Here is a 17136-nt window from a genome sequence, read left to right as displayed (position 1 = left end):
GACTTTTCAACCCCTGAAAATCTTCTCAAAAGTCGGGGGTCATCTTATACGGTGGTGCATGAGCCCATTGTTTAGTATTGCCCTCCTGCTGGTTCCCTTCTTACACACAATAAACATTATTCTCACCTGTCCTCCTGATCCAGCGGTGCCTTTAGCTTCTTCTGGCAGACTGCAGGCCCATAAACCCCTCCGCGATAGCGTCCTGTATACGGGACTGCCGCCGCTGCCATCATGGCTTTACTGCAGTTGAATGCTTTGCGCTGCCGTAAAAGCATTCAACTGCTGTAAAGCGCTGACAGCAGTGGCGGCAACCCCATATACAGGACATGATCATGGAGGGAGTCTATGGGCCTGCGGTCTGCAAGAAGCGCTCCACCATGATCACATCCCATACACGGGGCTGCTGCTGTCAGTGCTTTACTGCAATTGAATGCTTTACTGCACCGCAAAGCATTCAACTGCAGTAAAGCCATGACGGCAAACAGCAGGCCCGTGCATCGGACGCTATCAGGGAGAGGTCTATGGGCCTGCGGTCTCCAAGAAGCAGCTGAGGACACCACAGGGACAGAGGAGAGGTGAGAATGTTTGTGGGACAAGCAGGGGACTAGCAGGAGGGCATTACTAAACAATGGTCACATTACTCCAAGAGGGGGACAAGGAAAATACGCCGGAAAATACGGTAACTGCTCTGGGAAAGTGTGTATGTGTATGTATATATGTGTATATATATATGTGTGTGTGTATGTGTGTGTATATATATATATATATATATATATATATATATATATATATATATATATATATATATATATATATATATATATATATATATATATATATATATATATATATATATATATATATATATATCTCTCGTATATATGACAGATGTATTTATACAGAAGATAGAAATTTCTCCTGTCACCGGCCCTTTTTTACCCAAAACTTGTCACAACCTCATGTCTGATTTCACAAGACCAGTGCTTTTCACTTAATCGGCACTGTACATGGGAGGAGAATGGTTAAAGCCTTCGTCATAACCCCGAGATTTGCTATTTACAGCATTTACGTATTTTTGCACAGGTGAGCGGGTCTGTTATACTCAAGGGACAGAATTGTTTCTGACTAGACAGGATGGTAAACAAAATTGAAACGGATGGGATGAGCCCTAGTCAACCCCCACTTAGTCTTAAAAACAAAGCAAAGAACTTATCTCCAAGATGACTTAGGAGAGTAACAGCAATGTACGTTTCTCCAGATGGTGGCAAGCAGTCAGCTTACCATCAGGGCCGTATAGAAACTTAACTCTATCACCAACAGCAAACAAAGGAGTAATATGGGTATATAAAGGCACTAGGAGGGGATAATGATTAGCACCAGAAAGGTAAAGATCTCTGCAGGGTCCTAAAGGAGAAAGAGTAAACCCTAACAGATAGGACACATAAAACTCCATTCACAGGATGGAGCAGTTTGTGCAGCCCAAATGCAGCAAAAGGTTGTCTGGCATCTGTGTCACCCAGTGACTGACTTATTGGGGGTCACGCATGACAAGACCTCTGAGTTCAGTTACTGGCTTGTTTGGGTGACGTGTTGTAGTCGTGACTGTCCCACCAACAAAAAAAAAGTATCTCATATATTGAGTGTGATCTTTATAGATATATTTTAATAATTTCAGAACGCAGGTTGCAGAAGATTAAAGGGCAGACCTGTGAAGTGACATCCAAGGACATGTTACTGTCTTTAGGGCAGGCGAAGAAAGAATGCTGGGACCGGTTTCTACAGGAATCCTCCGAAGCTGAAGCTTACATTGGAATAAGCGATATTGACAATAGGTACAACTGAAAACGCGTTTATTCCGCGTTCTTGACTGGTTCCCTCCTTTATAGGATCATTCTTAGTAGGTTACCCTGCAGGCTGGCCTCTAATTACCTTTAAATAATCAGCCACAATTCCCCTTCTCACCCCCCCCCCTTCTCACCCCCCCCCTTCTCACACACCCCCCTTCTCACCCCCCCCTTCTCACCCCCCCTTCTCACCCCCCCCTTCTCACCCCCCCCTTCTCACCCCCCCTTCTCACCCCCCCCTTCTCACCCCCCCTTCTCAGCCCCCCCTTCTCAGCCCCCCCTTCTCACCCCCCCCCCCCTCTCACCCCTCCCTTCCTTTTTTTTCCCTCCCTTCCCCTTCCAGCTTGTTGAGTGACAGCAGCTGCCGATCAGCTGATAGCTGGGGGGTATTGATAGTGATTCCTGACCTCTGCCTGTCCATCCTCCGCCTGTTATTTATGTTAATTCTATTATAGAATGGTTTTTACTAAGTGACTAGAAGGACCTGTGCTGATGTCATACCCATGTGACCAGAAGGGGTGGGGCCTCAGCCAACAGGAAAATAATGTTGCTTCCTGGTATGAGCTATGATGGCTGAGCCTCCGCCCCTTCTGGTCACATGAGTATGACATCAGCACAGGTCCTTCTAGTCACTTAGTAAAATGATTCTATAATAGAATTGGCATAAATAGCAGGGGGAGGATGGACAGGCTGGGGGGCGAGAATCACTATGAACACCCACTCCAGCTATCAGCTGATCGTCAGCTGCTGCCACTTAAAAAGCTGCTCATTTTACAAACTTTACTTGCTTGTGTTTCAAAACCTATACATCCGAGCTAACTACAGGTATGTATAGACTCAGCCTGATAGTGCCAGTATAGCAAGATTATATAGGAAAATCCTGGTGATTGGTGCGCTTTAACCCCCTGCAAACAAATATGTTGGATATTACAGAACAAAAGAGGCCCTTTCTCTAGTCCCTTCCACGACAGCATAGGAGGTTGTCTCTCCACGCCCTAATTGGGACAGGAAGTTCAAGAGGTTTAAAAGGACCCTCCCACCTCCCACAGCCAGTGTCTTTCCTGTCCCCATGGGGCATGGAGAGGTTTTGTTTTTTCTCCTATGCTGTGGTGGCCGGCGAACTGCAGTATATATTTTTTTTTTTTTCCCCCCTATTACCTTCAGCCGGACGGCATCGGTCGGGCCTTCACCGCTCCTCCCTTGCTGTTCCCTCACGCTTTGGGGGACCGCTGCTCCAGCCTTCCGGATCCTCCTGAGGGGTGATGCAGGCTGTTGAGCTCCCCGGCCGGCGTCCTCCCTGAGCCGCCGGCCGCCTCCCGCATGCACGCTGCCGGAGCGATCCGGAAGTGCTCCCGGAGGCGGGACTTCTGGTCTTGCGGACTTCCGGTCGAGCGCTTCCGGTTTGCGGAGGCAGCGTGGAGGCACGCCGACTGCGACTCGACCTGCCCAGGACCGGATGCGGGAGGCGGGGAAACGTGCACCGTCACTGGGGAGGCAGGCCCTTGTCCATAAGGGCTGCCACGAAGACATCAGATCATGGTAAGACCGTGCTCCCTGTCATGTCTTCCGCTGCAGCTGCCTCTGCAGAACCCAGTGTGCCCCCTGCTACTGTGAGTATGGAGGGGACTGGTCCCTCGGACATAGGTCTCATCAGTGATTATGGCTCTCTGCTCTGTGTTTTCTAGGAGGACAAGGCCACCAAGAAAACTGACAGAAATGAGAAATCAGAGAAGCCTGAGAAGTCAGAAAAAACTGACAAGTCCGATAAGCCTGATAGACCTGACAGAGTGGACAAAATTAAAAAATGTCCCCATCTGTATAAAGAAGCTCCCTGCAGTATGGGATAAAAAGCTTTGCCAGCAATGTACGGACCAGGTTATTAGGGCCGAACAACCATCTCTGATAGATGAGTTGCGGTCCATGATGAAACAGGAGATTAGGGCCTCACTGGCTTCTCTCCCTGTGCCTGGCCCTGTTCCTGGCCCTGTTCCTGGCCCTGTTCCTGGCCCTGCTCCTGGCCCTGCTCCTGGCCCTGCTACTGGACCCTCTCCTCCAAAAAAGAGGAGACTCCAGTCGACCCCTTCTGATCAGGAGGACGCTGATTCCACCTCTGAGGGTCCTGATGAAGGATTTCCATCTGGGGGGTCTGACCAGTCCTTTCTTTTTCACTCAGAAGAGTTGGGGGATCTTATTGAGGCAGTTCGGAGCACTATGGGTTTAGAGGAAGTGCAGTCTCTTCCTTCAATCCAGGACGAAATGTTTGCTGGCCTGAAGTCAGTCAAACAGTTGGGATTCCCAGTTCATGCCAATATATTGGATATTGTTTCTCAGGAATGGGAATGTCCTGAGAGGCGGGTACGGAGTGACCTTAGACGCCGGTTTCCTCTGGAACCTTCGGGACTACATTGGGAGATCCCAAGAGTAGACGTTCAGGTGGCTAGGGTAGCTAAGCAAACGGCTCTTCCCTTTGAGGATACTTCCCAACTGAAGGATCAAATGGATAGGAAGGTAGAGGGCCTGATGAAGCGGTCCTGGGAGGCCTCGTCTTCCTCTATTCAAGCCAACATTGCCTCCACCTGCGTATCCAGGTCCCTAATTAGGTGGTTGGACCAGTTGGAGGCTCATATTTCCCAAGGGACCCCTAGGGAGGAATTACTGGAATCCCTTCCCTTGCTTAGGAAGGCTACCTGTTTTCTGGCAGATACCTCGGTGGAATCTGTCCGCCTGGCAGCCAGGACCTCGGTGCTTTCTAACTCTGCCCGACGTGCCCTCTGGCTTAAGGCCTGGAGTGGAGACTCCACCTCTAAAATGAGGCTTTGTTCCCTTCCTTTTAAAGGGGATTTGGTGTTTGGACCTGCCCTGGATGATATCCTGGACAAGGCGACTGATCGTAAGGCCTTGCCCGATCCTAGACCTACCAGGAAGCGGTCCTTTCGTCCCTCGATGCCTCAGGCCTCCCAGCCCAGAGGGAAAGGGAAGGCAGGCAGGTGGAGCTATCCCAAAGGTAGAGGGAGAAACATCCTCATCCCTCCACATCAGCAACGTCCTCAGCAGGACAAGCAGTGACTCGGCCCGGGTGGGGGGAAGACTCTCAGCGTTTCTTACCCAGTGGCAGTCCATAACCTCTTGCCAATGGGTTCTGAAGATCATCTCGGACGGTCTTCTCATAGAATTCCTTTCCCCCCCTCTTCCGGGTCTCCGAGTCACTGCGCTGGCATCGCCGGGTTCACAGACTCTGTTGTACACAAAGATTTTAGAGTTAGTGCACTCGGGGGTCGTTTCCCCAGTCCCGAGTCGGGAAGAAGGGATAGGACACTACTCCCGTCTCTTCCTGGTCAAGAAGCCATCCGGCGACGTCCGTATAATTATCAATTTAAAAAGTCTAAACCGTCAGGTCAGGTACCGGCGGTTCAAGATGGAGTCGGTGAGATCAGCTATTCCCCTGATAGGTCTACACCACCAGATGGCCTCTATCGATCTGAAAGATGCCTACTTCCATGTACCCGTCCATCCGGGACACAGACAATACCTCAGGTTTGCGGTGCTTCACGGGGAAGAAGTACTTCATTTCCAATTCAATGTACTTCCCTTCGGGATCTCCTCAGCTCCAAGGATCTTTTCCAAGATCATGGCAGAGGTGGTCGCCTTCATAAGATTGCAGGGTATCTGTCTAGTTCCGTATCTGGACGACTTTCTTCTCATGGCTCCGTCTGCTCCAACCCTCCGGAGCCATGTGGAGAGGTCTTTGGGAATCCTTCGGTCTCTGGGATGGATTCCCAATCTCAAAAAATCACAGTTAACCCCCTCCTCCACACGGCAGTTTCTCGGTGTGCTGCTGGACTCCGACAGACAGGCATCTTTCTCCCAGAGGGCCACAGGATAGCTCTGTTATCCAAAATCTCGAAGCTCCGCAGGCAGGCTCGCCCAACGCTTCGAGCGGCTATGTCAGCCCTGGGTTCCATGACATCCTGCATCCCCTCGGTCAGGTGGGCTCAGGCCCATTCTCGGTGTCTCCAGGATCATATCCTGGCACACTGGGACAGACTCCCGTCATCCCTAAACAGAAGGTTTCGCCTCTCGGAGTCCGTCTCCTCATCCCTTCTCTGGTGGCTGAGTCCCGCCAACCTGCAGGTGGGGGTTGCCTGGACTCAGAAACCCCTGGTTACACTGACCACAGATGCCAGCCTACGTGGATGGGGGGCAATGGTGGCAAATTCCCCATTTCAAGGGGTCTGGAGTCCTTACGTCAGCTCCCAATCCTCCAACTACCGGGAGCTCAGGGCAGTCAGGGAAGCCCTCCTTGCGGCTCAGGACCTCGTCCGGGACTCTCACGTCCTGGTATATTCAGACAATGTCACAACAGTGGCACATCTCCGCCATCAGGGCAGTACACGCTCAGGCGCCCTGAAGTCGGTATCCTCCCGAATCTTTCAATGGGCAGAACAATCTCTGCTCTCCCTTTCTGCGGTCCATCTGAAGGGCTCCCTCAATCTTCAGGCGGATTTCCTGAGTCGTCGGGATGTTCATCCAGGGGAATGGAGCCTGGATTAGGCAGTGTTCTGCTCTCTAGTGGCAAGGTGGGGTGCACCAGAGGTGGACCTCTTTGCCTCAGCAGAGAATCGCAAGGTCGCAACATATTTCTCCCTGAACCCAAGGGACGAGGCTTTAGGGGTAGACGCTTTCTGCCACAGTTGGTCCTTTCGCCTCGCTTACGCGTTCCCCCCTCTTCCTCTTCTCGCACGGGCCCTGAGGAAGATCAGAGACGAGGGGGGTCCCAACTATACTGGTAGCCCCTCTGTGGCCCCGGAGGAGTTGGTACAGCTTGGTCATGACGCTAGGAATCGACGGCCCAGTCCTCTTAGGTTCGGACCCCAGCTTACTGTCACAGGGTCCGATTTTCCATCCGGCTCCTCAGAAACTCAACTTGGCTGCCTGGCTTCTGAGGCCCGGGCACTGAAGGCTCAAGGGCTTTCTGACAAAGTTGTGGCTACGCTGCAGAAGAACCGTAAACCTGTGACTAATAGTATATACAACAAAATCTGGAAGAGATTTTCCTCCTGGTGTGGTTCTCGGCTCGGTTCTCGGAAAGTTCAGGTGTCAGCACTCAGTGCAGTCTTTGACACGGCTCTGGCAGATCATCGTTGGATCCGTCGGTTCTTTGTGTCCGCTAGTAGACTCTGTCCACGTCGGAGGGTCCTGACGCCTCGCTGGGATCTCAATGTGGTCCTTACAGGGACTATCTCAATCTCCGTTTGAACCTCTGTGCTCTTGTAACATTCGTTCCCTTTCTCACAAGACTGCTTTTCTTGTGGCTATTACATCTGCTCGCAGAGTCGGCGAACTTCAGGCTTTGTCTGTTAGGGAACCTTATCTGACCATCAGAGATGACAGCATTGTTTTTCAGCTGGACCCTTCCTTCCTTCCCAAGGTGGTTTCGGATTTTCACCGTTCGCAGTCCCATCGTCCTGCCTTCATTCTGTCAGAATCCTCGGACTCCGGGTGAGGAAGTGTTTCATTCTTTGGATGTCCGTCGGATAGTGTTGCACTACCTAGAGGTTACTGCTTCTTGGCGCCTTGATTCTAACCTGTTCATCCAGCCCTTTGGCCGCAATAAGGGCAAGAAGGTGGCTAAGAGTACAGTCGCCAACTGGATTGTGCGAGCAATTAGAGATGCATACCTCGCTCAGCATCTCTCTCCGCCTACTGGATTCACGGCGCACTCCACCAGGGCTACCTCTGCCTCCTGGGCCGAACGGGCAGGGGCCTCCCCTGAGCAGATCTGCAAGGCGGCTACGTGGTCTTCGCTCCATACCTTCACGAAGCATTATCGTCTGGATCTGGATTCCAACAGGGATTTGGCCTTTGGCAGGAAAGTCCTGCAGGCTGTGGTCCCCCCCTTGGTATCAATTCTTTGGTATTCCTCCTATGCTGTCGTGGAAGGGACTAGAGAAATAAGAATTATTCTTACCGATAATTCGCTTTCTAGGACCTTCCACGACAGCAGGTAATTCCCTCCCCTATGTATTCAGGTATTCCTGAATGTGTAGTACTTCTCATATGCTATGGATTCTTTGTAAGACACTGGCTGTGGGAGGTGGGAGGGTCCTTTTAAAACCTCTTGAACTTCCTGTCCCAATTAGGGCGTGGAGAGACAACCTCCTATGCTGTCGTGGAAGGTCCTAGAAAGCGAATTATCGGTAAGAATAATTCTTATTTTTAGATCTCTGGGCTGGTTACAACATGGAGACCCTGAATGGTAAGGATGGTATAGGCACCTCAATATGTTAAGTCACACATCTTGATGCTGGTTTTAAGTTCTCACTATATTCTTTAATATGGGACAGTGTAGAGGAACACTTTAGTTACTGCTGTCCCTTTCCTCCCTGCAGCAAGACCTGTGTTTTTGTTTTTTTTGTTTTTTTTTTTGTTTTAAATATTTAAGTTGTGTACCTCCTCCAGTTGCCGCTGTTCCACTGATACTGTAGCCATTTTTCTTTTTCTTCTGCCCCTCTCCGTTCCAAAGTTACGCCCCCTGGAAATAATGGTACAAATCTTCCCTACAACCAACTGGGCGTGTACCAAAGAACTCCTTGTGGGCACGGCCATGTTTTGATTGGCCAACATCAGAAGAGCAAAAGCCGACACCCACTGAGAAGTTCTGTGATATACGCCCAGTTGGCTCTTTTATTACGAGGGGCTATAGCTTTGGATTAAAGGGGCGCAGAAGAAAAATAAAAACTGTTCCAGAGTCGTGGGAGGAGCGACAATTTAATAAGGTTCTAATTAATAAAAATCCAGTGAAAGATTCTTTTTAAATTAAAGATATTTGTAGAGGAAGCTTCTTGTTGTAACTGCTTTGGCACGTCTATATACTGCAGCACGAGTGGGGGGATGTCAAGTGTGAACGGTGACCATGACTGGGTTGCAACTCAACTGTTTGTTACCCTGAAATATTTCCAAAAATATATTGAAATCTAATATACAAAGGTGTGTGTGTGTGTGTGTGTGTGTGTGTGTGTGTGGTGTGTGTGTGTGTGTGTGTCCGAGATTGGCACCGTCGCAGCTACAGCCACAAAAGTTTGCACACTCACACGTCTGGACCCCGAGGGAGCGTCTTAGGCTATGTTGTGAGAGGCGAAATTTTAACCCCGCGCGTTCCAATTTACCAATCAATTTTGCCCCTAGCTACATAATGGGGAAAAAGTGAAACGACAAGTGTATCCGCACCGTCGCATTTACAATCACGACATTTTGCACAGACGCCTCATGTGACCCAGGGAACGTCGTAAGACTATGTTTTGACATGAAAATGTAACCCCGCGCTTTACAGTTACTCTCCAAAAACCCTGCCTCCATTAAAGTAAATGGAGCCTGGAACTACAGGTTATTAGTAGGAGCTGTGATTGGTTGCTATAGGAAACAAAAGGACATTCATAGTATAAGAAGCTTATATGTGAGGCAATAAGATGTCGGTGGGGAGACGGACAGGGAAAGAGACGGACAGGGAAAGAGACGGACAGACATGCACACAGGGAAGGAGGAGACAGCCAGACAGATGGGGGAAAGACACAAACCTTGATGGAGACAGAGAAATAGAGACAGAGGGGGAAAGAGACAGAGAAATAGAGACAGACGGGGAAAGAGGCAGAGAAATAGAGACAGACGGGGAAAGAGGCAGAGAAATAGAGACAGACGGGGAAAGAGGCAGAGAAATAGAGACAGACGGGGAAAGAGGCAGAGAAATAGAGACAGACGGGGAAAGAGGCAGAGAAATAGAGACAGACGGGGAAAGAGGAGGCAGAGAAATAGAGACAGACGGGGAAAGAGGCAGAGAAATAGAGACAGACGGGGGAAAGAGGGCAGAGAAATAGAGACAGACGGGGAAAGAGGCAGAGAAATAGAGACAGACGGGGGAAAGAGACAGAGAAATAGAGACAGACGGGGAAAGAGGCAGAGAATAGAGACAGACGGGAAAGAGGCAGAGAAATAGAGACAGACGGGGAAAGAGACAGAGAAATAGAGACAGACAGGGGAAAGAGACAGAGGAGAATAGAGAGACAGACGGGGGAAAGAGGCAGACAGAGCACATTACTTGGCCAATTTAGTTAAATCTGTGTGGAATATCTGTGGTGATGAAATATATGTTGTGAAATGCTTCTATTAGCTTAGTTTTTGCCTTTTAATAATTACATTCTATATATTTGTTTTGTGGTGTTTGTGTGCAGAATACATTTTTGTTAATACATTCTATTTTGTTAACAGCAGTTATGAACTCGGGCGAGAAGCCGGGGTAGGGTACAGCTAGTCCTGAATATAAATACACTATAGATCAAAAAGTGTAACAATATTTTGAACTTTGATTTACACCATACCTAATAACACACTGAGCAATTAGGGAATGTGAGAACAGGTTGTAATTTGTAGTATACAGGAAGAAAAATATTTTTCGACATCCAGTAGCAAAACGGTAACAATGCAGTGACATGAGAAGAATCTGCAGAACTAATCATGTGCTAAATAGCTGCAAGTCACAGGTTATGTATGAGATAGCCAAGATGATTGTGTATAAAATGAAGGTCAAAGTTGTAGTGGATGTTGAGATATGGAGCCTGAAAGTGAAAAGTGGAAAGCATTGTTACCCTTTTGCTTCTCAGTGTATAAAGCTGAACCAATCATATAAAAAAACTGTTGCCGGTCATCTAAACCAAATCCATTGCATCCCCTGTGTGGAATTCACAACTCATGTACCTCCGTTTAGTTGGTGTTTCGGCTTTTATACGTTACTGCCAACACCTAATTGATTTTTTTTTTTTTTTTTTTTTTCTCCAATTCTCACATTTTCAGCAAGCTAGAACATTTGAAGAGGTGGCTGCAGCCAGAGAAGGTGGCCATAAATGCAGAGGAAGTGCAATGTCTAATACCTGGCGAATCTCCCTCGATAAAGAGTGACAATAATGAGCCGGACTCTGCTGAGCAGTGACGTCCTCTGTTCTGCCGGCCCCCAGCGACGGACCTTACAGTCCTTACAATAAAATGGTTGTAGACAATATAAACTTACCATGTAGAACCCCCCCCCCCCCCCCCCCCCCGTGTATACGTTGTAACCTGCAGAAGTGACACTATATAATTACCATGGGTACATCCGTATTTTTCTCCCTTCTGGATCACATTTTCCATATGCAATGCATTTTGATTGGAAAAAAAAGCAGAACACCGAAACATACAGCTTTAGGCTTGGCCTACAGGGTATCGGGAAGTTGACCTTGAGTCATTGAAATTGCAGTTGGAGCGTAATTTTACACCAAAAAAGACCTAAAAACATCTTTGTCAGGTCCATAAGGTCTCAATACAGTTACTAAAATATTTTGGGTGACTTAATAGAATATATACAAGATCCACATCATTCCTACAGTAGGAAGAGCGATGTTGGGCGACAGAGCAAGCTTGAATCTCGTGCCGACAACGTCCTCACCATTCCAAATACGATGTTGGAGTGTGCCCCCGACTACTTTAAAGGCAAGGTATCCTCTATCCACAGGGTAGCCATATCTTGCTGATGTCTGAAGGTCCAACTGCCAAGAACCGTATGGATCTCTGGCTCAAATCTCCAGAGACCGGGGCACTGTCCTACTTTTTCCGGCAGTCTTGTAAATCATGAATGGAGAGGAGGCCACCTCTGCTCTGTTGAGGACTGGTCTGCAGGACCCCATTGTCAGGATTCTTGAGGGACACAGCCATCACCTAGTTATGCCCTATTTGGAGCCTAGGGGGATAACTTGCCTGAAAGCTATATTCAAGCTGGCCTTAGATAAGACATAGAGATGTTCTCTAGGTCTAGCGCCGGCGTCTCTGCCGAGACGCCTACTTAATCACCGCTCCAGCTAGGTCACATCTTCCCCCACACTTTCCTGGTCATCCACGTGTGCTGCTGCCTTCTTCTCTTCCAAGGCCCTGTACATGCCACAGAGGGTTCTCGGGAGTGCACCTAAGACATGCATATGCACACCGGCCCTCCTCTCAAAGTGCCGATGTGCCACTTCCCGGAGATACCTCTCAGCCTTTGGCTGAGAGGCACTATGTATTTATGGCACCCTCCCATAAGGGGAGATGCCTGTGCAACTCCTTAGTTCAGGGTTCCCCAACTCCAGTCCTCGAGGGCCGCCAACATTGCATGTTTTCAGGATTTCCTTAGCATTGCATGGGTGTTGGAATCATCAACTCTGCAGGTGATTAAATTATCACCTGTGCAATACTAAGGAAATCCTGAAAACATGCACTGTTGGCGGCCCTTGAGGACTGGAATTGGGGACCCATGCCTTAGTTATTCAGTCTCCAGTCTGCTAGATAGTTAGTTGTCAGGTCCTGAGCTCCTGTCCTGTTATCCCACCTGTACCTGAGTCTGTCACTTGTCCTGGGGGTCAACTGCTAAAGTCCTGGTCACTGACCTAGGAGTGGCCTAGGAGTACCTGGCGTCCGCCTCACGCTGGATGCTTAGTTAAACCTTTCCTACTAAAGGGTAAGCCCGGGTTCCCCTGTGGTCCAGTGAGTCCTCTAATCCCAATTGCTGCCCCTACACCGGCCGCGAGCGGTACACTAGGATAAAATGAAGAGTACCACACTTGACCTTGAGCTGTGCTAAAGGAAATATATTACAATAACAGACCTTAGTCGGAGGTACTGTTTTTGACCAAGACTTTTTTTGTAACGGAGCCTGGCAGTAAAAAAATGACTGTTCAGACCAAGCACAGGCCAAACAGTTCAGCACATATTGCTACCTTCTTTACATTTATCTCCATTCATCTTTGGCTCATGTAAAGCAAGAGCTGTCATTCAAGGAAAATGGGGCAGAGATGGATTGAAAAACAAGTAGTGGTGAGGGGGCACAGAACTGATTGGCCACTCTGATGGTGCTTAGTTTTTAAAGTCATTTTGTTCTCAGTCTCCTTTTAGGTTTTCTACAACCCCCTTTCACCATTGTACATTCCTGCTTGTAGTACGGTTCACATTTCCTAGGTTAGCAGTGTGGGTTACACAATGGAAATCTGCTGCAGAGAGGATGTTTTAACATCCCTATCAATATAAAGTGAAAAATCAGCGGACTCTGCAGATTCTCAAATCAAACGCCCTGTCAATTATGTTGCAGATTTTAATCCTTTGCCAAGACCATTATTACAATAGGGTGTATGTGTAGGGTGTTTGGCTGTATCATGTAATATATTTTTTAATTTGACTTTTTTAATATACGTAGCTGGATGTTTCTTGGGCTTCATGTTCCAGGATTCTGGTCTAATCGCCCCTCCCACCCCCAATCTGTCTTTCACGGCTTTATAATTTTGTTTTTGAGACTTTAGTCACCTTGACTGACAAGGGGGTGTGGCCTAATTGTAATGGGTGTGTGGCCTAATTGTAATGGGTGTGTGGCCTAATTGTAAATGGGGGTGTGACCTAATTGTAAACGGGGCGTGGCCTAATTGACATTTTTGGCCAAAAATAGATGAATCTCCAGTGTAAACATGTGGGTCAAATTTTTCAAACGACACGGACATGATAAATTGGCAGACAGTCTAAGAATTACAGTATTTGTGTACTCCTAATTTGCAAACTAATCTTACTTTTGTCATGCAAAAAGAAAATAAGACTTAAGCGGGCTTTACACGCTACGACATAGCTAATGCGGAGTCGTTGGGGTCACGGAATTCGTGACGCACATCCGGCCGCATTAGCGATGCCGTTGCGTGTGACATCGATTAGCGATTTTGCATCGTTGCAAAACAGTGAAAAATCGCTAATCGGCGACACGGGGGTCCATTCCCAATTATCGTTACTTCAGCAGTAACGAGGTTGTTCCTCGTTCCTGCGGCATCACACATCGCTGCGTGTGACGCCGCAGGAGCGAGGAACGTCTCCCTACCTGCCTCCCGGCCGCTATGCGGAAGGAAGGAGGTGGGCGGGATGTTACGTCCCGCTCATCTCCGCCCCTCCGCTGCGATTGGGCGGCGGTTCAGTGACGTCGCTGTGACGCCGCACGGACCGCCCCCTTAGAAAGGAGGCGGTTCGCCGGTCACAGCGACGTCGCCGGACAGGTAAGTATGTGTGACGGCTCTGGGCGATGTTGTGCGCCACGGGCAGCGATATGCCCGTGTCGCGCAACAGATGGGGGCGGGTACGCACACTAGCGATATCGGGACCGATATCGCAGTGTGTAAAGTAGCCTTTAGGCTGATTTCACACATCCGGTTTTTGCTGAGCAACACAATACAGCGCTTTGCAGAAAAAAACGCAACCGGTTTTTGTGCCGCCGGTTGCGTTTTTTCTGCGTAGACTTGCTTTAGCGCCATATTGTGCCACATGGCCTAGCGTTGCGTCCGGTTTTTGCTGGATGCGGCATATTTAGTCCATGCGGTGGCTGGATGGAACGTTGCCTGGCACGTTTTTTGTGCGGTGAAAAAACCGCATCATGATGCAGCACGATTTACAATGCAAACCTATTGACGCTGGATACGGCGTTCCTGCGGCAAAAACCGCTGCCGGATGCGTTTTTTTGCACTGCGCATGCTCAGTATCAAGCCGCAGCCGTCAAAAAACGGACAGGCTGCATGGAAAAACTTATGCAACGGATCCGTTTTTTTCGCCGCATCCGTTGCATAGGTTTTTTAGCCGGATGGAGCTACACTGCAAAAACCGGATGTGTGAAAGCAGCCTAAACATTGCAGTCTGCTTTTTTGTATTCAACTGGCTATTCTTTCTCTCCTTTTTTTTTTCTGACTTTTGTTATTCTAAAATTTCTGAAAAAATAGTTTTTTTGTAAATTTTTTTTTTATTATTTATTTTATACTTTGTTCTCCTTGCAACTGAACTGGAACTGCTATAATGAGCCCTTTAATGGGTGTCACTGGTGCGTGTGTGTGTGTGTGTGGTATTTTTTTTTTTTCCCTTCAACCCGCCCCCCACGTGTTTGTATACGTTGATGATCACTGAGAGCTGTCTAGCTGAAAAGGAGGAAGCAAAAAAAAAAAAAAAAAAAGTTTGCCCCTCTTTACTGAGTAAGCTATTAGTCAGCCATTAAAGAGTAATTAATTATTTTTTTTATTTTTTTTTGTTTTGGTTTTAATCTAATTTTCCATCAGTCTTCATAAAGTTCCGAATATTTGTGATATACTTCATTGTCCTATTTTGTATACTTCAGTGTCTAATACTATGTGGAGTGCTGGTTTTTCTGCACAATTCACACTGTCTCAGGCTATGTGCGCACGTTGCGTATTTGCACGCAGTTACGCTGTGATCTGCACCGCAGTGTAACTGCATGCGTCCTGCGTCCCCCAGCATAATCTATGAAGATTGTGCATGATACGTGCGCACGTGGCGTATTAGAGCGCAGCGATTCGGCTGCTGCCCGAAGCGCGCGTTCTAAGAAGTGACATATCACTTATTCCGTGCGCTCTGCATGCAGCCCCCGCTCTGTCTATGGGAGGGGCTGCATTCAGAGCGCATGGAATCGGCTTTTTTTTTTTTCTTTCATTACGGACTCTTTCTGCAGCGATTTTGAAGCGCACGTGTGCTGTTCAAATCGCTGCAGAAATTTCTGCAGGGACAGAACGCAACGTGCGCACATAGCCTCAGTCCTCCTTCACACGTCAGTGATTCCGGTACGTATGACGCCATTTTTATACGTATCAAAATCACAGACACACACAGACCTATTAAAATCAATGGGTCTGTGCATACATCAGAGTTTTCACAAGGACCATATGTCCGTATGGAGCACACACGTGTCCTGTGTACCGAATGGAGACAAGTCTGTTTTTCTCCGGCAGCGCTGATGTCACGCGCACCACACAGTGATGTGATGTGTACCTGAGAAAACATAAATTGATTTTCTATACTTGCCTGTTTTCGGCGCTGCTGTCACTCGCTTCAGGGCCCATCCATGAGTATTTACTGCCCCGTGGACCCGGAAGCAAATGTGACTGCAGTTCATATCAGCTACAAAACAGCATGAACTAGGCAGATAAACCAGCAACGTGTTATAGATAATGCAATAATGCAGTATATTGCAAACATACATAACGTCACAAAGGATGATCAACTGTTTAAAAAGTATGGAAGGAAGTTTTAGATTGTCTATGTTCTGATTGTATCATTTTACATCCTCATGGATGTGTATATTGTGTGGTGTGTAAATCGAAATCATGTCATTGAGAAGTGGGCCTCCTGATTCCGCGCCCCTATCGCCTCCGCAGCTCGTCCTGTCCATCGTCTTCTCTGTACATGAGACTTTTCTCTTTTCAGTCCTGTGAAAGCAGTTCACCCAGCGTCATCCCTAAGTGTTATACGTGTATTATAATAGCGACCACAATTCCTTTGCTGTTGTCTCTTGGAATACGTTAGTAGGATTTCTAATAAAAACTTATTAAAGAACAAAAAAAAGTGTGAAGCCTTTTTTTATTTGTGCAAAAAAATTAATTTTCAGCGTTTTTATGAACTACGAACATAGTGCTCTCCAATCAACGCTAAGTTACGCTCAGTTACAATTTCACGCAAATCATTTAAATATCAAGCACATTACAGTAACATTATCAGGTAGATGATTAGTCAAACCAATGTAATGGGGTGTGATCGGATAACCGGGGCTCCTAAACTGACCCTCCGACTAGGGGGGCTTAGCTGTCCCTGATCCCAGAGATACATCTAATTAGGTCTGGGCCACTTTCCTTGCTCTGATCTAATAATCTATGTCCCTCACCCCAGGATAGAGGCAGGACAGGAATGGTAGAACCCACAGAAAAGGACAAACGGGGAAAACCAAAACTAGATCACATGTAGGTATAGACAAGTGATAGATAGGAACATAAGAACTGTCATGCTGTACAAAGGGCTAGTAAGACGTAGTACAGCGTATTCCCCACTAGGTGGCAGCAGAGTAGTGAAGGAGAGTCAAAGTAACACTGTAACAGAAGGGAGGGTGAAGTACAGCAGAGTAACTTCAGCAGGCAGTTCACAGGTGAAACCACCAGGGGGCAATAGAGTAGTCAAGCAGTCAGGGTCTAGCCAGGAAAGTCAAGTCGGTGCAGAGGGAGGATCAAGGTTAGGTCAGAAAATAGAACCGAGGTCAGATGCCGGGAGATCAGGTATGCAGAGGGGAACACAAAGGGCGCAGGAACAGAAGACAAGACTGGAGGGTGAGAAGACAAACACGGGAAGGAGGATGAACCAGGATGGGTAAACAACAGACAGGAGTGGGAAGTCAGGGACGGGGACACATGGACGAACAGGGAGAGTACAGGTCAGGGCA

At 47.9% G+C, this 17136-nt stretch overlaps 1 protein-coding gene across 2 annotated transcripts in view; it reads left to right on the top strand.

The window, feature by feature from the left end:
- Nucleotides 1-10921, top strand: part of CCDC32 (coiled-coil domain containing 32) — a 28492-nt gene extending 17571 nt beyond the window's left edge. For both annotated transcript variants that reach the window (XM_075331226.1, XM_075331225.1), the window contains exons 3-4: nt 1676-1832; nt 10689-10921. In XM_075331226.1, the coding sequence (XP_075187341.1) occupies nt 1676-1832; nt 10689-10824 (293 nt within the window). In that variant the 3' untranslated portion in view covers nt 10825-10921. The remainder of the gene's footprint in view (nt 1-1675; nt 1833-10688) is intronic.
- The last annotated feature ends 6215 nt before the right edge of the window (nt 10922-17136 follow it).

The sequence above is a fragment of the Anomaloglossus baeobatrachus genome, chromosome 12, assembly GCF_048569485.1.
Source record: "Anomaloglossus baeobatrachus isolate aAnoBae1 chromosome 12, aAnoBae1.hap1, whole genome shotgun sequence".
Taxonomy (NCBI): Eukaryota; Metazoa; Chordata; class Amphibia; order Anura; family Aromobatidae; genus Anomaloglossus; species Anomaloglossus baeobatrachus.
The sequence above is the reverse complement of the archived record's forward strand: the minus strand, read 5'-3'. Positions and strand labels throughout refer to the sequence as shown.